General features: G+C 44.0%; 1 protein-coding gene across 1 annotated transcript; it reads right to left on the reverse strand.

Moving 5' to 3' along the window:
- Nucleotides 1–3,310: 3,310 nt before the first annotated feature.
- ACTR1A (actin related protein 1A) lies at nt 3,311–21,667 on the reverse strand. Its single transcript, XM_073685312.1, has 11 exons — nt 21,513–21,667; nt 14,857–14,921; nt 14,697–14,772; nt 13,243–13,368; nt 12,253–12,377; nt 10,255–10,471; nt 9,812–9,904; nt 7,347–7,521; nt 5,890–5,951; nt 5,366–5,406; nt 3,311–3,957 (listed from the first exon to the last, which is right to left on the reverse strand). Exons 1-11 carry the CDS (start codon nt 21,558–21,560, stop codon nt 3,855–3,857), a joined length of 1,131 nt encoding a protein of 376 aa, XP_073541413.1. The 5' UTR covers nt 21,561–21,667; the 3' UTR covers nt 3,311–3,854.
- Nucleotides 21,668–22,270: the final 603 nt, after the last annotated feature.

Raw genomic sequence — 22,270 nt, forward strand, 5'->3', positions numbered from 1 at the left:
AAATATTTTTGTGGGATTAAACCACACAACAGGGAACGAGAAAATATTCCTTTTCTTGGGGCTATACAGCTGCGATATTGCCCTGGGAACAAGCCTATATTGTGTAATTGCTCTGCTATTGAATGGTCATCCCATAAATAAGATACAGCGGAAACTACCAGGCCAACCACGGGTCTCTTGACCTCAGCAGCTTCGGGCATAAAGCTGAGGTTGTTGAGTTTGGTCCAGACATCATAGCCTGTACTGGCACTATGTTTCATGGATGTCTGCATTGGGCCTGTGTTCCCAACACAGGTTATGCAAATATGCGTTTATTTTTATTTATTTTTTTTAAGTTACTCAAGAATGACTGCCCATTAATTTATGCTCCCCAAAATTGTGGCATTTCTGTATTTCATTGCCATCCGCATCAGTAGTATGGTGTCTGCTGATGAGTAAATGCAGAGTCTGGTCCTGCTTTCTGAAGGGTCTACATCTGCAGCCCCATGTTCTAAGATCCGCTGTGCTGTAAAGATACACAGAAGCAGCTTTCATGGTTCTTTACTAACATCACGGGTACATGTAAACCTTATAAATGAAGTTAGTCCCTTTAGGGTAAAGGTTAGAATGAACTGTCCTGTGACCAGAAATAATCTTATACTGATGCATAATAAAATGGCCACTTACATAGACAATCCATAGTCCAATTTGTTACATATTTCCACTAATGTCAGCATTTACTGTTGGGATGTGAAAGCAGTAGACAGGGTAATAAATATATAGGAAAGACATTAGGCATAGGGGACTTATAACTAAAATTAGTTTAAGACATGACCACTGAGTAGCCACCAATGGTTCTTCTAACAGTGTCAGTCAGCACATTCATCCATAATGTTAGGGCGCAGACAGCCGTATTACTCGTGAGGATCACATCGCAATCCTCGGACTGGCAGTCTGTTCTCCTGACGTGAGCGTGACAGCTGCATAGAAATACATGCTGTCACACTCGGACTGGCCGTCGGCTCTCCTGACCTGAGGATGGTGATGTGATCTTCGCGTGAGTAATACGGCTGTCTGACTGCACCCTTAGGGCACATACATCGCACTGAACGGACTGGCCGGCACCTCTCCTGATCTGAGCATGACAGCGTGATGTATTTCTATCAGCTATCAAGATCAGGAGAGGTGCCGGCCAGTCCGAGGATTGCGCTGTGATCCTTGTGTGAGTAACACAGCCGATTGCCTGCGCCCTTAATCTCAGTCACTCCCTGTCATCCAGGCAGAGATCAGGCTGCTGTTTGGGTGCATTCACACTGCAGTGAATATCGGAGGTACACAGCCAGAGGATTTTCCATGGTATAACTCCAATCGTGCTATATAGGCATAGAGTGACATATGTCACCCATAGGCTGCTTCCATAAAAAAAGGCTTTTTTTTTATGTTTTGAACCTGTTGCCTCTGCATAGAAAACACATCCTGATATATACCCACCCAACCTTTTTGCCTCCATGTGTATATAGATACATTTTACATACAGACCAGGAACTTTTCTGGTGCATGCGGCAAACATACAGTGTAAATGCAGCCTTAGGATCCTGAAAGAGCTGCTCCCTGTGCCTACAGGTCATAAACATTCAGTCATAGGACTCATCTTCCCCCCCCCCCCCCCCTACATGTCATTGAAGTATACAGTGTCAATTAAAAGGGTTAGTCCAAATATCAAAACTTATCGCTGATCCACATTAGATAACTTTCTGATCATAGGGGTCCGACTGCTGCAAACCCTACAGATCCCGATCACTCGGCCTTGAAATTCCCTATCAGAATGGCATGTCGGCCATCTCCAGCAGTCCCATAGCGAATGTATGGAGCATTGCGGTGCCTCTTTCTTGAGATTCCCCACTGCTCATGATCTAGAATAGGTGCCTGCAGTATTGAGAATAACCCTTCAGCATCTGTTTGAGAATACCAATCAAACAGCCCCCTGTATCTCAGCTTCCTTGACCCTAATGAATGGGATATTAGTTAATCCTATAATTTTAAAGGAAAAACAAAACTCAAGATCTCTTAAAACTTAGTAATGAAAATGTAACTATCCCCCTGAAGTGTAATGAAGCCAATAAAATCAATGGATGAGTGGCCATTCCATATTGTTGAAGAGCACTTATATAAGAACACGTTAAGTTTCGCGTAAAATACAGCAGATATATACAAGGATCAATGATGGAGATAGAAGTGGCATTAGTACCGAGCAGATATGATGCACGCTGAAAGGAAAGGGACCAGGGGACCTGTGCAAGCTGTGTTTGAGAAATGCGAGTATAACTAGATCTGGACGTACGTTGGGGAATCCAGTCGTGGAGAACACGGCAGACTGAATGTGCTGGTCATGCAGATCTGTGCTTTTCTATACCGCTCAATGCTTCCAACTTCCAAGTTTATAAAGACAAAAATAAAAGTTTTTAAAGGCAAATATGGTATAAACGATAATAAAACAAAGGCAAACATAGGCCCAGACGGAGAGGTCTAACAAGACTGATGTTAGCGGACAGACTGCATGACACACTAGTGGGATTACTTACTATGTGCTTCATAGGACAAAAAAAATAAATAAATATGAGCAACTAAGACCAGGACAGGGACTGAGATTTGTAGTTTCACAACCACCTGAGAATCCAGTATTGGTTGTAAGGGTAAAATAAAACAGCACCCCTTTTGTCAAAAGGTTGTAATTGGTATTGCAGCGTACCACATTCCCTTGGATCAGGTTGAGCTGCAGTACCACACAAAAAACAGGAGTGGCGCTGTTTCTGAAATAATTCAGTCCTGTTTTCCTCTTATTAAAGGGAACCTGTGACAGACAGCCCGCAGGTAGGATGCGCGTTCAATCATAGACGTAAATTAGTGGCAAAAGATTTATTTTAAAGTATTCATTTAAATCCCTGCTCATGTTAGGCCTGAGCCAAGTGGGCGGTCCCACATAGTGATTGACAGCTATATCAGCGCAGTTATTGACGGAATGCTGTCAATCACTGAACAGGACCGCCCACCGGACTCCTACCTGGAACGACCAGAGATCTACATGTAAAAAATAAGTTATACAGAATCTTCCACTCACCCAAAAAAATTATATATATATATATTAATCTGCTCAGCTCCTCCTGCCAGAGATAGGACTGCAGGTACAACGTGACAGGTTCCCTTTAAGTCTGCCATATACCCGAAATAAAGAGGGAACAGAAGCTGCACTTTCCGGCAATGTAACCTACACTGACCTGCAGACAGGCGTAGTGACGAGGATACTCTGCAACAAAGACAAAATCCAGATGTCTAACTATATAACTATACTGTTCTTTTATTACATGCAATAGAAACATTTTTCCAAAATCCATGGAGTTTTCAGGTTTCACATGTTACAGCTTTTCTTCGTGGAGTCAAGTAAAATGCAATTCTGGAGGCCAGTGCGGCAGTAAGTATAAGTGCGGGGGACACACGACTCAACAGATCCTGACCCACCGCAACATGGATCCTTCACTTATTTCTTTAGGGTCTTACGTCTGGTTACCTGTTACGGTAGAGTTGGCTATAACGCGATAAAATAATTATTCGCAACAGACCTTTGTACGAACCCTGGCGCAACGTAATACACATAAATAGGAATGGGATAAAGGCTTTCCTCTCCTAGGAGCTTTCTGCTGGTCTTTACAATGTCAGATCTTTCCCCTTGGTATGACCACTTCTTGGCATGCTGGAGAGCGCATACAGACACATACATACACACCCACCCACCACTCACCTCCCGACCACACGCTCATACTCAAAAAGCGAGTTTTAAACTGAAGTGGACAGATAGCACGATTTGGTCTTTCTGGATGTTAGAAGGTTTTTCTGTGGATAGCTCTGGGTCCGTCTTCTTCGTATTCCTTCTTTGAGACCCACATTTTCTTGAAGGTGTCCAGAGAGGCCAAAATAGATCCACTGGGAAAGGAACATAGAACATTTTGCTTTAATTGAGAGACGCGGTTTGTTTTCCCTAATTATTAAGCCATCATTTGTCAAAAGATTTGCCTATACTTTTCATTACAAAGTCACCCCGCCAAGAGGGAGTCAATGGGCAACAGAAGCAACACCGTTGCATGTGTGTCTGTGCCTTAAAGGGGTTTTAATTTTAATCAATAGATCTTGGTATAATAATAACTTCCACAATTGGATGTGATTAAATAAAATGTTCCTGTGCTGAGATAATCTTATAAATGTGCCCCTGCTGTGTACTGTGTAATGGCTGTGTCTGACCGTGCAGGGACATGGTCTGGGCAGGAGAGGATACAAGAGAGAGTATACAGACATTACAGCAGGGGATCACAGCTGATTCTTTGTGAGGCAAAACATTGCTTAAAAAAAAGGCAGTGAAATGTTTTGCCTCACAAAAAGAATCATTTGCGATCTCAAGCTGTCCTGTCTGTATACTCTCTTTTGCCCAGGAGATGTGGTATGATCAGACCATGTTCCTGTACGGTCAGACACAGACATTACACAGTACACAGCAGGGGCTCATTTATAAGATTATCTCAGCACAGGAACATTTTATTTAATCACATCCAATTGTGGAAGTTATTATTACTCCAAGATCTAGTGATTAAAATGTACTTTGGTTTATAGTAAATTAATTATAAAGATATGCAAGATCTTCCATAGAAACAGATGAATGTCTGCTACCCATCTGCCCCATTAATTTCTATGCATAGACGGATCTGTGCTTTGGACAGGAACCTGGCGAGCCCAGCCAGTCACACAGAACTAACTGTCTGGATAGGAACGGCGCTGGTGCGCAGCCTAAAAAGGGTCACAGCAAAACTTAAATGGGTATTACCATCTGAGGCATTTATGGTACATCAAAAGTGTAAGCTATGAATGTATGGTATGTCAGATAAAGGCTTGTATACGTATAATACAAAACAGCTGTTATTCCCCCCTCTCCAGCGCACATCACCCATGTAGACAGCACGAGCTGCTGAACCCAGATTGGCTGCAGGGGTCACGTGCACTGTAGTCATGATATCACTGCTGCAGTCAGTAGCACAGAGGTAGCGCTGGACCTGAGCGGGGTGAATATCAGCTGTATTTGTTATTTTAGACAATATTTAAGCCTTTTCTGAGATAAAAATTTGTAAAAAACCCCTGTAATCCGCACTTCACAGAGGAGGAGACCATGCATGGGCTCTCTGCACTAAAGATTACAGGTGATGTGGTGACCATTTTTTGCATCCCGATAATTGGGGGCCACACGGATTGGTTTTGTGGGTTGCATGTGGCCCCTAGGATGCAGGTTGTGCACCCCTGCCCTATAACATCCTATCTTGTGTATAGAGGAACAGGTTCTTCTTACCCAATCCATGTAGAGTATAATCGTTCTTGAGGAGCAGATATCTAAAATGAATAATAAAAGGTTACAAAGGGTCATAAAATAACATTCAAGAAACATTGGTCATACAAAACGGGAACATCCCAATTAAATGCTGAAGGGGTTCTCATGAAGACTACAAGTTTCTATAAGGAAGGTGATCAGCCTTCTGACAATTTGACTCCGGAGCAGATTATAAGTCATAATGACAGGGAGTTACCTTCATGAGACAGCCCCTTTATGATCAGGGAGCCAATATAGTGTAACACTGGAGAAGTTAAAAGCAGATTTCAGTAATAGGAGATTTCTTCTCCTGATCTCGGGAGGACAGATGTATGGGTGAGGCGAAACGCGTTAATGTGTAAGCATATCTGCTATACAGGAGTGACCCCCAGAGATCTACAGGAGGTATCACATTAATACAGCAATCCACATGGATGAGAGGCTGTAAAGAAGAATAGAAACAGCATAAATAGATTATTTAAATAAAAAATAAACCCACAACCTACCCTTATTTTTACATCTTTCGGTGCTAATTTTTTCACTTCACTTAGAAGCCGATCCCCAAAACCTGAGAAATAAAACGTATGACTCCAGTTATTATTAGTGGATTGTTGCATAAGTAAAAAAAACAACAACAATTATCTGGTTTAACCCCTTAGTTACCGAGCCAATTTTAACTTTCTGACCAGTGTCACTTGATGTGGTAATATCTCAGGAATGCTTCAATGTACACAAGTGTTGAGATTCTTTTACGTGACACATTGTTCTTTATGCTAGTGGTAAATTTAAGAAGTTTTGTTATGCGTTTATTTTGGCGAAAATGTTTTAAAATTTGCTATTTTCAAACATTCAATCTTTATTTCCGTAGACTAGTTAGTCGTACTGCACAAAATTATTAATAAATAACACTTCCCATATGTCTACTTTACATCTGCATCATTTTTAAAACATTTTATTTAACAGCATTTTATTTTTTAGGTTGTTAGAAGGGTTAAAAGCTTAGTAGCGATTTCTCATTTTTTCAAGAAATTTAAAACAGGTATCAAAACGGCAGACTAAAAACAATATTTTACAAAAATGTATTTGCTTTTGCATCGCCATATTCTGAGCGCTGTAAAGTTTTTATTTTTTTCCTGAATGAGCCATATTAAGGCTTGTTTTTTGCAGGACGGTTTGGCATTTTTATTTTAACATATGACTTTTTTTTAATTTAATTTTGTGTATGTCAGTATGATGAAAAAGCGACATTTTTAGTTTCTTTTTTTTTTTATGGTGTTCGCAATATGGAAATAACAGTTTTATAGCGCGGGTCGTTCTTGACACGGAGATATTAATTATGTGTACTTTTTTTATCTTTGTCTGATCACAAACCTTGCGTTGCGAATCGGCTTCTGTGCGCTATTCTTTGTAGGGTTTTTTTATTTTTATTTTTTACACATTTTATTTCAGTTTTTCACTTAGTCCCACTGTAGGACATGTATATTTTTCACTCTGGTCTTATGCATTGCAGCACAATGCCCAAAACTTGTCAGTGACCCACTGACTGCCTGTGAGACATTGCTTATAGCTGGACCTCACAGGCCACCATACACTGGGGTCATCAGATGACCTCAGTGTACCATGGCAGCGATCTTGCCATAGGGGGGTCTTTTAACAACCTTTTAACCACTCAGATAATCGCAACAGCCATATTTAAGGGGTTAATGGGCCCAGATTGGCTCCAAAACTGGCCCTGACCAATATCGCTGGGTGTCAGCTGTCACCTGCGGTAATTGTGCTTGTGGGGTGGAAGGGGGGGCGTGCTATTCACTTATTGCCGATCAGAAATAAGACCCCTCAACGGCCGCCGTTTTAATGAGCATTGGCTGTCGTTAAGGGGTTAAGAAGTTATCTGTAGATTGCACAGGAGATGTTATGTTTGTCACGGATTACTTGTATTGGGAGTGCATTTTATTTTGCGAACCTTTAAATAAAGTGGATCCGCCAGACAACACGATGTTGGAGAATAAAGTTCGCCTCAGGTCCATGTCTGACTTCTGGATGGCGAACACTAAGACCTCGTGGATCCCCTCGCATTCTTCCCCAATTAGATCTGGTCGGAATAGCAGCTCCGGGGCTCTGAACCGGGCCGGGCCGATCTGCAAATAGACAGAAAAATCAATTTGGCATCAAAAATCCAGGGAACAGCAGCGTCCAGACCTCAGACCGCACCCATCCATCACATAGCGTGAGTCACTGAGCCCGCAGGCTGTCATATGTCTGCAGGAAAAGCAATTCACTTCTATCAGGGTCTAAGGAAGACTACTCCCGCTGCCGGCTATTGTTCTGACTGCTAAGGATATACTGGATACACCAGACATTTATCACATTATGAATTGTGCGGGATTCAAGCAATTTTGCAGGAGGAAAAAAAAAAAAAAAAAAAATCAGGTTCAGCCACTTTCAGGCCTTTTAACCAGTGTTTTTTTTTTCAGTTTTCTCAGGATATGTGGGCTTTAAATTTCATGCCATTTTTCTACTTTTTGTGGGGGTTTTCACAGATAAAATGGAAAAAAAAAATACATTTGTTTTTCACATTGTTTTAACAACCGCAAAAGACTAGTAAAATACATTTCTACATTGTTGTTATAGAAAGGGGAAAACAATCACTTTTATATATTGGACACCGTTTCTTTTGTTGTTTTTTTATGGGGGATGGATTAGAAACCGCAATTCAGTCATGAGTCTTTTCTTAATTTCTTCTTCATTAATTTCACACATTGTCCTCCCCTCCCCATAAGGTCATGAAAGACCTTTGGGGAGGTGGAATTTCAACATTTAGACATTTATATGTAGCCAATTTCCTCTGTAACTTGGGCTGCTCTATTGGCTCCAGTTACAGGGTAAAGTCAGCCTCCTACCTGCACTTCAGAGCTGATCTGGGTCTTTTAGGCTATGTTCACACTAGGCGTTTTTTCTGCAGCAAAATCTGACCTTTTGGCAGGAGATAAACTGCATCAAAAACACAGGTTTTGCTGCAATTTTCAAGATCACAAAGTTCAGCTTTGCTTCCACCACAGAAGCATGAAGACAGGTCATCAATGCAAGACATATGTGAAAGCATATTAACCAGAATTACAAATGTAACAGTGGGGGGAGGTGAATTGTTCAGGAATAGTTTTTCTAAGACACTGGCAGTGCATTGATTTTGTAGGACACTATTTATTTTCACACTATGGTCTGCCATTGAGTTGCTCAGAGATTGTTCAATTTCACACCTCACTGGGCCACAGGTACTGTTCAATCTCATACCTGGCTTAGCCACTCTACACATAACTAATATAATTAAACTGTATTAAACCAAACAACTGCCATCTCAGGTGACGAAGACAAGATGGTAAAATCACAAAAATAAATGAGTTTCACATACTGCTGTACTTTTTTTCCACTAAAAACACTGCAAAACCTGATAGTTATGGTCACACTAGGCGTTTTTTCAGCACCCATTACTTTTAATAGCTGAAAATATGCAGAAAAAAATGCTGAAAGAAGAGACATGTTCTATTGTGCAAAAAAAAAACATGCAAAGCACAAAATACTGAGGACAAAAAACAAGCTGTGTGCATGAGATTTCTGAAATCTCATAGACTTTGCTGGTACTGGAAAACGCAGCTGAAAATTTGCATAAAAAAAGCTTTAAAAAAAAAAAAAAAAAAAACGCTTAGTGTGAACATAGCCTTAGGACCGAGCCGCTCCTGCTCCCTCCCTGCAGCCGGTGATCACACAATTGCTGGGAACAGATGTAAGGGCTGTTAGAGCTTCCTATATGCACATTGCTCGTTAACAGCTGTGTGCGCAGCGATCAGGAAGGCAGAGATGGTGATAAACCACGTCTGCCTCCTCTGTGAGAAGTCCAGCCGCCTCTCTGGTCCTGCAGCTGCAAGACCTACGCCCAGCTGCTGACTTCACAGTGATATTGTGTAACTGCAGAGCAATATGCGGAGCAGCATGATGTGTTAAGCTGCCGGACAGTTCGCAAGAAGGTACTGCTGAAGCCTGTAGTACTAGATGCAGAATTGATGCATTTCACAAAAATACATACAATGTAAAACCCCTTTGTTTTCACATATCAAGCGACACTGGCCCATATGTGGGGGATAATCATTGGAAAGGAAATGCTTATTTCACATAATTCCTGAACAAAACTGCTGCTGTCTGACAAGTCATCCAAATAAATGCTGCACTAAAACACTAATGTAGATCTTAAAAAGAAAAAAAAAAGAAAAGAAACCCGGCGCAGCGTCTTCGTTACACCCTTGCCTGCAGCTACCCGTCACATCGTCGCACAGACATGGCATTACTGCTTTACAGCTTCTGCAGACGTCGCTTCCGTTCACACCCGGTCCCATATGAATTAGTAACACGTATTGCGGGTGGAGCGAGAAATACCTCAATAGTGCTTCCATCAGGTAGGTAATACTGAGCCTTCTCCGTCTCCAGTGTCTCATCCTTTTGTGGATTTATGGACAGGTAACAAGCTCGCTGCATGTTCAGAGGAGGGAAAATAAAAACAATTAAAATTATAGAATAAAAATGTCACCAATAATGCTTGCCCGTATACTAATGTGTGCGGTGTCTAATACATGTGCACGCATTTACTTTTTGCAAAGTTGCTTTATGATGCATTTTCTACTTTAAGGCCAAGATTAGTTGTAGATGTAATACACAGACCAGGTACAATAGTGAGACCCCCTGCTTATTATTACCTCTCCACTTCGATCACAGTGGTGGTCCTGAGGGGTCTCTCTGAACTTCATCTGTCCTAACAGGCTAGGCAATCGTTCCTGTATTACTTAATGGGGAAGGTCAGAACATATGAGCGCTGTACAAACCTCTTTGATAGTTTTGACAATTTCAAACTCGGCTGAAGTGTGGAAGTCGTAGCCCTCCTTCCGGAGGTAAAGGCGGAGGAAGCGGGAGACGTCTCGACCGGCAATGTCAATCCTCATGATGGAGTGTGGCATGGCAAAGCCTTCATAGATGGGGACAGCATGCGTCACTCCATCCCCAGAGTCCAGCACCACTCCTGTTGTCCTTCCCGTTGCGTACCTAAAATTAATGTAGGTATATACTATATAATAATCTGCATCAGTCTGATAATAGTGCGTGAAATATGGAGGACGGACGTGTGTGTCTATGGTTTTGATACATCTGTTACTAAGGAGCAGATTTACTGTAGAAGTGTCCAAGTTTCCATGAAGTCATGTATCTGCATCTACCAAGCCGTCAACTGATTACCTCTATACTGTGCAGCATACAGGCCACATGGACACAATTTTAGGACTGCCACGGCTTAAGCTGTCTACATATATCCGATACACGTCAGCCAATCTTGGAGAATTCAGCCAGACGGACAGACCCTCTAATATGTAATGACGGCAGATGTCAGTGAGAATTAGGAATAAGCACTTGGACCACAAGTGTCTGGCAGTGGCTTACTCTGCTATTCCTACTGTTGCGGGAGTTGTTGCCTTTCATACAATGTTGTGCCCCGGTTGCAGTTTAAAAAAAAAAAAAAAAAAAAAAAAAGATGTTCTGTACTCACCTTCCCCAGGTCTTCCACTGAGTCTCCACCATTGCTCCCGGTGTCTAGCATTGGCTGCAGGGCTAACATCACATGGACAGTGCGGCAGCCAGTCTGATCTCAGTGCCATTACCCATATAGATGGAAAGCCCTCTTTAGAGAAGACTGACCGCTGTGCTGTTGACATACCGTCAGCATCGTAGTTAATGCCAGACACCGTGAGCAGTGGTGGAGACTCAGCGGTGGACCTGGGGAAGGCAAGTAGAGCTTGGATATTTTAATAAACTGCAGTCAAAAGGGGACAACCCCTTTAAGACATTCACGCTCAATTGAGCAGAGTGTGCATGTGTATAGTGTGGCATGGCACTGGAAGACGCTGCTTTTTTTTCCAGCTGCAAAAATGCGTGGAAAAAAAAAAGTAATGAGTGAACAAGCCCTAATGTGTGCGGCCAGCCTAAATCCCCTATGTAAAAGCAAATGAACCTTCCAAGACAATGTGCTGTTCATGGTTGTAAAACAGATTATTTGAGAAGAAGGTCAAAGTACAATAAGATTACCAGCAGCACGAGACAACATGTATACTGACAGATATATCTGCAAAATAAGGCTATGTTCACATGTCCCGTAATGATCCGTTAGAATGGAACCAGCACAAATAAATTGGGAAAAAAGTTGTGATGACAACTTTTTAGTGAGATCTCTTGGTGTCAATATGCAACGGATCCACTGTCGTCTATTTCTAACGGATCCAGCAAGACTTCAGCAAAGTGAATGAGACATCTGAAATCTCATGCACATCTTTTTTCAGCGCTTTTCACCCATTCAAATGGATGGGGGAAAAGAAAGAAAACTTAGATAAAAATAAAAAATAAAAATAAAATAATGCACATAAAAAAAAACATGTAAAAAAAAAAAATACTTATTTCACATAGCGTTTTTCCTGCCAATACTCTGGTTTTTGGAACAGAAAAATCTGGTGTGAATACTCAATGTGTGCACACGGCCAAAGTCTACGTTAATGGTTATTACAATGAGTGCTTAACTCCTACACAACAGGGACTTAATTTGAGAAATTTACAGCAGGGATCAGTCATCAAGTTCTGCTTTAGTGTTAATACCACGCTAATACTGTCTGTGCCAGCGAGTATAATGTGCCGCAATCATACCAGCAGTGCCAACAATAGAATATTAATACCACCTCAGCCTGTTTACTCCTGAATCTTTATTCTCACGCTGCGGTGTCACCTCCTGTAATGTGCGGTGTCATTTTCTTATTTATACACATGGGTGTGTAGATGTTACTTACAGGCTGAGGACGGCTTGCATGGAGATGAACAGAGCCGGAACATTAAACGTCTCAAAGAAAACTTCGGCTGCACGTTCACGGTTTTTCCGTGGGTTCAAGGGAGCTTCTGTGAGCAGAACTGGATGCTGTGGAAATAAGAAACAGAAGAATACAGCAAAGTATAGGTGGACAGGACTTGGGAAACAGTGTTTATATTTAAGGGGTTGTAATAAGTTTTTAATTTATTCCCCATCTCATAACTTCCCAATCGTCAGGGGTGCAACTGCGGGGGTCCCATCTGATTGGAGCAGAGGTTGTGCACGCGCTCTGCTCATTTTCTATGTGACTGCTGTTTTTATTTCTGGGATAGCAGAGCCTTTTTTTCTGATCCCAGACAGGGGTTTTCTATTTTTGTTAAATAGGTAAGATTGCAAAGTAGTGGTAAACACAGGCAACTTACTTCTTATTAAAAATCCTCTCTGTTCTCAGGAACAGAAGGATCTATATTTTATAGTTTACTCTTCGTTGTATAAGTTACCAGACACGTTTGCAGTTGATCAGCAGTGGTCGGTTTCCTAGGAAAGTAGCCACAACGAGCGCAAGCTTTTTGCTATAAAAGCTTGCAAGCACTGACTTGAAGCTGGCCGGATCACTAGATCCAGAGAGCTTCTGTGACCCTATTCTCCTCCGATGCTGCAGATGCAAAGCCGCCTCTGCTTGCAGCATGGGAAGGTCCATAGTTTGGACCAGTGGTTCAGCCCTGCAATTGCTCCAAACTAGCAAACATCACTCATGACCACTCACTCTCAAGACCTGAGCTTATAGATTTCCACAATTTTTTATCTGGGTGCTCCATGTAAACAGAGCTGTGACACAACTGATTGTTAAAGACCCCGCAGGGGAGGGCCCGCCGCTAATATTACATGATGGAGCTGCTATTTCTAAATATTATATCATGATCACAATGGAGGAGGAACCACATTCATCATGTGAAGACTTGTGCTCATTTACCTCTTCAGAAAAGGTCTGCAGCTGGTCCTTGGAGTAGACATACTGCCAGATACGCTCCATGTCATTCCAGTCCTTCACAATCCCATGTTCCATAGGATATCGAATAGACAGGAGGCCTCTGTGTTCCTGGATGGGCAAAGGATAAAATAATTAAAATACAATATAATCTCATTATAAAATACATTTTTTGCCATATCACAGTGACCTAAACAACCCACCTCAGAGTCAGATATGTGTCTTTTGTTTTACTACTTTCCAATCCAGCCCTTTGCAAAATATAGTATACGGTAAGTAGGATCCCTCCCAGAGGAGCCTGAGCACAAAGCCGAGTCCTCCTCAGAGGTTAAGTATTTCTCTACATGGAAACTGGAAGCTAATATAATCCTGATTTCAATGATGTTGGTCACCAGCACTAATAAACCGAATTTCTAATCTGGTGCCCATATCCCCACCGAGGCCCAGCAGTATATAGAAGGGGAATCTTCTGATTGTAGGTCATTAAAAAAATAAAATTCACTGGATTTTCTGCTGACAAGCTAGTCCCTGCTGCAGCACTTACTGAAAACTCCTATATATTCTTCTGGGGTTGGGCCCATTAAAGACCTACTCCATTAATCAGGCCATCTGTGTAATAGCACATTGCTAGGAAAAGTCATAAATTAATGATTGCTGCGGGGTATGATCTCTAGTACCGCCACTGATCCTGGATATTAAAGGAGTTGTCAGGTCCAAATCGATAAGTCTGCAGTCACTCTGTGTAACTGCAGACTTATGAATCCCCCCCAGCCTGCGGTTTCTGACCCGGACAGTGGGCGCGGCGTCGTTCTCCATACACTTGTATGGAGCAAGGCCTCACCCTATAGTTGGCGACGCCACTAGATTGGGCACGGCCTCGCTCAATACAAGTGTATGCACTTTAAGTGGCTGCAGCGCTATTACGTCGTCACAGTTTTCCACTGCACATTGGTGATCCCGGCTTCAGCCAACTCCATTAACTTGAATGGAGCCTGGTTGCACCCTGTGGCCAGGAATGGCAGGTGGGTGCAAAGGAGAACCTGAGACTGGCGGTCCAGAGATACACGGTGGAATCAGGGAACATGGCATTTGGCCAACGCTCAATGTTGTTCTCTATTGGACAATCTCTTATGAGCAGATGTCCGTGCAATCTAAAATAAAGACTTCATATTTGCCTCCAGGACCGGTGGCGCTCCTCCGATGTCGACACTGTGCCTCTTGGCAGTCATGTGACATTGCTATATGACGTGACCACTGCAGCCAATCAGAGACTGATAAGCTGCAGTTCACTTGGTGGAATGGCACCGGTCCGGGTAGTCAGTGCGCAGCTTTTTTTTTCTTATTTTAGGCTGCGCTGTCGAGCTATATATGAAAGGTTGTGCAGTGGAGGACAGCCCCTTCAATGGCCGGAGGTAGTCCATCATGTCAGCGTGTCTTACCTCTGCCTTTGGTCCAATAAATAAGTCTCCTTCCAGGGCACCGGCCATGACTCGAATATGCTTAGGTCGGCCCACACTAGAGGAAAACACAACATTGTGTTACACGGGTACAGAAGATCCAGAGAAACATAGAAATCTGTTTGGTGAATACTTTACTTACTAGTTTGGAAAACAATATTTCGGGATCTGATCACCGGCAAATCCAGCTTTTATCACTCCAGAACCCTAAGAGAAAAAACCAACAAACGGTAGGAATACGTCTGGAAGCCCCATTTATACTATAGATTGTGTGAATAGTGCAGAATACCAGAAGTCGTACTGTGACATTACAGGTCAGTGTAAGCAGTCAGTCTCCAGACTGCAGACTGTTCACGTGGCTCCACTGTGCATTTTGTGAAAATTTTCTAAAAAAAAAATAGTGCAGACCGAACCCTGACAGGTCCCAGAAACCAGGACACCATGACCGAACCCTGACAGGTCCCAGAAACCAGGACACCATGACCGAACCCTGACAGGTCCCAGAAACCAGGACACCATGACCGAACCCTGACAGGTCCCAGAAACCAGGACACCATGACCGAACCCTGACAGGTCCCAGAAACCAGGACACCATGACCGAACCCTGACAGGTCCCAGAAACCAGGACACCATGACCGAACCCTGACAGGTCCCAGAAACCAGGACACCATGACCGAACCCTGACAGGTCCCAGAAACCAGGACACCATGACCGAACCCTGACAGGTCCCAGAAACCAGGACACCATGACCGAACCCTGACAGGTCCCAGAAACCAGGACACCATGACCGAACCCTGACAGGTCCCAGAAACCAGGACACCATGACCGAACCCTGACAGGTCCCAGAAACCAGGACACCATGACCGAACCCTGACAGGTCCCAGAAACCAGGACACCATGACCGAACCCTGACAGGTCCCAGAAACCAGGACACCATGACCGAACCCTGACAGGTCCCAGAAACCAGGACACCATGACCGAACCCTGACAGGTCCCAGAAACCAGGACACCATGACCGAACCCTGACAGGTCCCAGAAACCAGGACACCATGACCGAACCCTGACAGGTCCCAGAAACCAGGACACCATGACCGAACCCTGACAGGTCCCAGAAACCAGGACACCATGACCGAACCCTGACAGGTCCCAGAAACCAGGACACCATGACCGAATCCTAACAGGTCCCAGAAACCAGCACACCATGACCGAACCCTGACAGGTCCCAGAAACCAGGACACCATGACCGAACCAGACAGGTCCCAGAAACCATAAACAGGGGCCACAGAATGCTACTGCTGTCAATCAATCCATCAATGCTGTTGTACTAAACCTGTGACAGAACAGGACAATGAAAATGTGAATCAGGTCTTCAAGGGGTTCTCTTCAGTCAAAACTGGGAAACGAGCTGGTAATGCCAACGTACCCACTGAAGACCCGCTGCCCTGGAGCTGCTGGTCTTTGCTTACAAGGTGGGAGCGCTGGCATGTTATCTACCACCAGTGACCACCGCTGCAATGTAATCCCTCTGGCAGTAAAGAAGGAGCACGGGAACAGCAGGGGCTTCACAAATACTGTTTATTTTACAGCTTTAGGCTATGTGCCCACGTTGCAGAAAGCTTCATTTCTGCAAGTCCTCTCCCGGAAAAACGCATGCGGAATTCCGCACGCGTTTATCGCACGTTTTTCATGCGTTTATCGCGCGTTTTCCACATGCGAAATTGCCTTGCGCTTTTTATGCATTGCTCAAGGCAATTCCGCTTGCGGAAACGCAAAATTAATGAACATGCTGCGGATTTTTGAACGCAGCATAAACGCTGCAGAAAAATCCGCAGCATGTGCATAGAACTTGCGGAATCCCCTTGGGGACCATGGGGAGCGGATTACCTAGCGTTTTACAAGCGTTTCCGCTGCGGAAATTCCGCATAAAAAACGCTTGTAATCCGCAACGTGGGCACACAGCCTAAGGCTATGTGCCCAAGATGCAGAAATGCTGCATATTTTTTCCGCTTCTCCCTGGCAGGAAAAAAGCATGCGGATTTTAGGCTGTGTGCCCACGATGCGTATTTCATGTGTTTTTGGTGCGGAAATTTCCGCAGCGTAAACGCATGATAAAAGCATGGTAAGCCTTCTGCCATGGTCCCCTATGCAATTCTGCACTTTCAATGCCCATGCTGCGGATTTTTCCGCAGATTTATGCTGCGCTCAAAAATCCGCAGCATGTCCATTAATTTTGCGGAAGCGCTGCGTTTTCGCCGCCATTGACTTGCATTAGAACGCGCCAATTCCGCAAGACTGCATTTGTACTTGCGTTATTGGCGCGTTCTAATGTGCGGATGGTACCCGGGTGTGGAGGAGAGGAGAGTCTCATCCACACCCAGGTACCATAAAAAGCTGTAAAAACAAGAATAAAATAAAAAATAAAGCTATACTTACCTTCCAACGGCCCCCGGTCTCCTTCCCTCTGCTTGCGTGCAAGACTGAAGGACCTGAGTTGACGTCACAGTCATGTGACCGCAGGCCCTTCAGCGTAGTGTCTCGCGATATCCCAGCAGCCAGGAACGAGCCAGGAACGAACGCGGCAGCACACGCCGGGCCATAGGAGGGTAAGTATAGCTTTATTTTTTTATTTTTTACGGTCACACTATATAAATCCATGCTGGTTGCATGGATTTATATAGTGTGACCTAGTTGTCAAGCACTTTCCAGGTGATGCTAAAATCGCCTGGAAAGTGCTTTTCAATCCGCATGCGGAAACACATGTGGAAACGCATGTGAATCCGCATGTATTACGCAGGAAAAACGCATGTACAATCCGCATGCGTTTTTTCTGCCAGGGAGATGCAGAAATGATGCAGAAATTTTCTGCATCGTGGGCACATAGCCTTACATGCGTTTTTCCTGCCAGGTAGAAGTGGTTTGTCAAGTTTTTGCATGCATTTCTGCATGCGGGTTATCAAGCGCTTTTCCAAGCGATTTTAGCATCACTTGGAAAAGTGCTTGACAACTTGGTCACACTATATAAATCCATGCAACCTGCAGCATGAATAGTAAAAAAAAAAAAAAAAAAGAATAAGAATGGTAAAAAATAAATATTATACTTACCTTCCGATGGCCCCCGGTCTTTTCTTCACTGCGTCCGGTCTGTTGTATCAGTCGCGGTGGTGTGAAAGGACCTGCCATGACGTCATTTAGTCATGTGACAGGTCACGCAACCGCTGACGTCAGTGGTCGCGTGACCTGTCACATGACTAAATGACGTCATGGAAGGTCTTTTTAGACCATCGCGAGCCGCCCAACACACCGGACGCATCGCTGAGGAGACCGGGGGACATCGGAAGGTAAGTATAATATTTTTTTATTTTAAATTCTTTTTTAACAGGTTCTATGGTACCTGGGTCTAGATGAGAGTCTCCTCTCCTCCAGACCCGGGTACCATCCGCACATTGAACCGTATGATATCCGCATGTGCAGATGCAGTGATGCGGATGTCACGCGGTCCAATGCAAGTCAATGGCGGCGATTACGCAAAATTAATGGACATGCTGCCTATTTTTCCGCAATGATAATCCACAGCGGAAATTTCCGCAGCATGTGCACAGCACATGCGGATTATCATTGGGGACCATGGGGCATGTATTACCAAGCGTTTAAGCTGCGGAAATTCCGCGGCAAAAACGCATAGTGGGCGCGCAGCCTTACCTGTCGGCCCCTTAAGTTTGACCAATTTTTTTTTTAAAATCTTCTCATATGCCAGAAAAAAAAAGACTTCATCAGCTGACATCCATGAAGTGACAAATTTTAAGAGTGAAGTGGAAGTAATCCTTAAAAGGGGCAGTCCACTATTTAGAATAGCTCATTAATACCATTCCAGGGTTAGACAGTCCGCACCACTTCCGATCATATCCCTGCAGGATACAGGACAGCACAGTGTAATGGCCGTTGTTGGGTACAGCAGCTCAGCTCCTACTGTAGTGAATGTGATCTGAGTTGCAGTACCTGAGAACGGCCACTAAACAGTATACGGAGCTGTGCTGTTTCAGGTCCATTCATGGGTCACATCAGTCTGCTGCCAGAACTTAAAACAACTGATTAAGGGGTGTAAGACGCTCACCAATCTGATACTGATGGCATGGGTCATGGACAACCCTTTTAATAGTGTTTTCGGCTTGCAGACCATGTTTGCTGGAAGCTCTTTGCCTCTTCAGATCTGGTAATTACTTCAAGTGTCTTTTTCATCATCACATAACACTAGAAAATAGCGAAGTCGACATCAACTGTGCCGTCAGCGGAGTTAGAGTCCATTACTGTACAATAGTGCAGGCCGGGAGGGTCTGCGCAGGCGGCAGGCCGGGAGACCCAGTAGTCAGGCCAGGTACTGCAATGTGAGTACGGTCCATATATCACAGACATGTGAACCTAGGGTAAGGCCTCATTCAGACGTCAATTGCTCACAGACAGAACACGTATTCATTATATTCTCCGGTGCTGTTCACGTGACTGACTTTATGCAGGTGGTTTGCTTGCAAAGGGGAAAAAATGCCCAATTTTTATCCTAGTTGTGGATTAAAAAAAAAAAAAAACACTGGTTCAAAAGAATGGGTCTGTGAAAAACCACACAGCATATTGACGCCATCTGAGGTCTGCCCATTCGTTACCGTGTAATAGGCAGGAGAAGCTTGGCATTTTTATTTCTTTTTGCACATGAGAACAAATACCACTTAGATGCTAAAAAAAAGGAGGAAAAACGTGGCTGAATATTGGACCCAGCACACCTCAGTCCCAGACAAATCTCAATAAAGAAGAACATTCACAATACAATTTTTTATTTAAACTGTATATATCAGTAAAAGGGGCAGAGGGGCCGATTCAATTTGTATTTTCTCTCTCCACTATGAGGAGATATGAAATTTTAAAGTTTACATGCAAATTTCCCCTTAAACCAATGAGGCTACAGAGATTCTTCTCTGGGGGAGGGAGAATCCCTGTATGATGCTGCCCAATCATAAGAAGCCAGAATCATAAGGGTATGTGCACACAATCCTTTCTGGCAGCGCTTTGAACGCAGTATACTTTATGCAACGTCCAAAGCAGTGCACGCAGGTGAATCCGCATGTGTTCATTGAACTATGCGGATTCAAGGCATCCTATACATTGCACTGATAATTTCTCTTGCAGAGACTGACATGCTGCGGTCGGGAAAGACGCGCCACATATCCGTGTCCGCAGGTGATCTGCAGGTGCACGGAGACGCATAGTGGGCATGGGATTTCTTGAAATCCCATCCACTATGCTGTAACATCTGGCCGCTGCGGATTGCACACAGCCCATGTGATATGAGTCTAATGCGCAGCGATTACTGACTGCGTGCACATACCCTAAGGGAACAAAAAATCTAAACGCCCCCAGAGAAGAGACTGCTGCCGCCACCATGGCTGAAGGAGGAACTATCATATAAACTTCAACAACCCACAATGCTGTGGGTTGAAGAAAAAAATTGTAACTAGCCCCCTTTTTATTGATATATGCAGTTTAAAGGGGTATTCCCATCTCTTTCCCAATATGTTGTAGGTATAATAATAAAATTATTAGAAAATACCTTAGAAATGTAGTATAGTTCTTCTGATCAGCTATATTGCTTACTCCGTGTGCAGGGCATTGCGGTAGCTGAGGTATGCATGGTTACAACCACTCAATAGTGGTTGCTAGTTAGCTAGTGGTCATAACCATAGATACCGAAGCTCCTGCACATGAGGTAAGTAACATAGCGAATCAGAAGAACTATACTACATTTCTAATTGGAGGTATTTGTTAATATTATTATACCTACTACATAGTGGGATAGGAACTTGGAGATGGGAATACACCGTTAAATTAAAAATTATTGTGAAGGGTCGTGTCCACACCAGTGGAAGGCAGATTTGACACCCTGGATAAAGTAAACACCAGAAGGGGCAGGAAAAACAAGGCAGAATTGACATTTTACAGCATGTGACACAAATAAATAAGAACTGGAAAAATAAAACCTTATGGCTCTGGGAAGAGAAGAATACAGGGGGGGTAGAAAAAGCATAAAAATGGCCATGTCATGAAGGGGTTAAATAAAGAGGTAAACCCCCGATACTAGGCAGGTGCTGGGCGACCATACTCGTGTGGTGAGGACTGAGCGGCCCTGGAGCCAGACTATAGTGACTTGTGGCCTCACACAGGGGTCGCTCACTGCAATGAATGATTTCATCCAGACCCTGCAGCCACATAACGGGCTCGGCCTATTTACACCAGTCACTGCCATCCCTCCACACCCAGACCCAACTCCTCCCAGCGCTGAAACTGACCAATCACAGATGGCGTTACTGCGGTGACGCAGATCCCTGACCAATAAAAACTGAAAACGCCGCCAGCTGAGATCATCTAATACCGCCCCTTTCACTCGCCGTAACTGACAGTAGTATTGTCCAATCGGAATGCAAGAAGCTCCCGTCTGCCACGCCTCTGTATTGCGTGATGGGTACTATGTCGCGGCAGCAGGTTCGGTTGCGCCTGCACAGCCCTAAACATCGGTCAGAAATAATAATACAAATGTGTGCGGGCGGCGGGACACGGCGCCCGGAGACGTCTGCTCCCGGACTCCGCTCCGGGTCGCTCAGCTTTACTGCAGCCTAGTCACTATGACCAACAGGAGGGGCGCGGTTGTAATGACAAAGGGAAAATCATTGCCTGCATTGCTGATCCCAATCGCTAGCACGGAAACGTGACACACCGGCGTACAAAGCAAGCTGCGCCGGCCGTCACACTACTCACGTTATCAATCACCACGGGCTGGTTAGCGATCACATCGTATGACTCCATGGCGGCTTCCTCCTGCTCAGGAGCTGACGGGCCGGCTGCAGCAGCTTTTGCGCATGCGCAGCAAACCAAGCGACGGGCCGGCGCTCAAGACTGAGTACGCATGCGTATGTCCCTGAGATTTTTTTGCGCATGCGCCTTTGTGGTCGGCTGCTGTAGCATGGGTGTCGCTGTACAGTCCCGCCTACTTAGCGTCACGAAACTCTCCTTTGTCAAAGCTGTGTACAAACAAATTGTAAGATTGCATGAGGCTGGGGGTATGAAATGCATGCAGAGAGCAGAAAGTGCAAAAATAATAAGCTTTATAAATGTGCTTTTAATATGATACTCATATCTCTCTACATTAGGTTGGTATCACACATGAAGGCTTTGGTGCGGTATTTGATGCAGCTTTTTGAGTGAAAGCTATGAATGCATACAAACTGGATAAGAAATATAAGCGTGTGTTCACTGAGAACCTGAATGGAAACTCTTTAAATTCCTCAAATCTTTGGCCCCTTATTCATCACATTTTTTTTATGCTAGGAATCTGGAAATAAAACACTGAAAAGTCTTAAAATTTTGCAACTTTTGACGTTTTCACTACAGTTTTATCCAGCTCCACAAAAATGGTGACCCACTGGCTCTTTTCAGGCAGATTTCAGACCTTAAAGAGATTTTCTGAAATCTGAAGACCCTTTAAAGCAGGGATGTCGGCACGTACGCGATGACGT

Source organism: Phyllobates terribilis, unplaced genomic scaffold (assembly GCF_046119375.1).
Source record: "Phyllobates terribilis strain yellow unplaced genomic scaffold, ASM4611937v1 Scaffold_5__5_contigs__length_657084704, whole genome shotgun sequence".
Classification (NCBI taxonomy): domain Eukaryota; kingdom Metazoa; phylum Chordata; class Amphibia; order Anura; family Dendrobatidae; genus Phyllobates; species Phyllobates terribilis.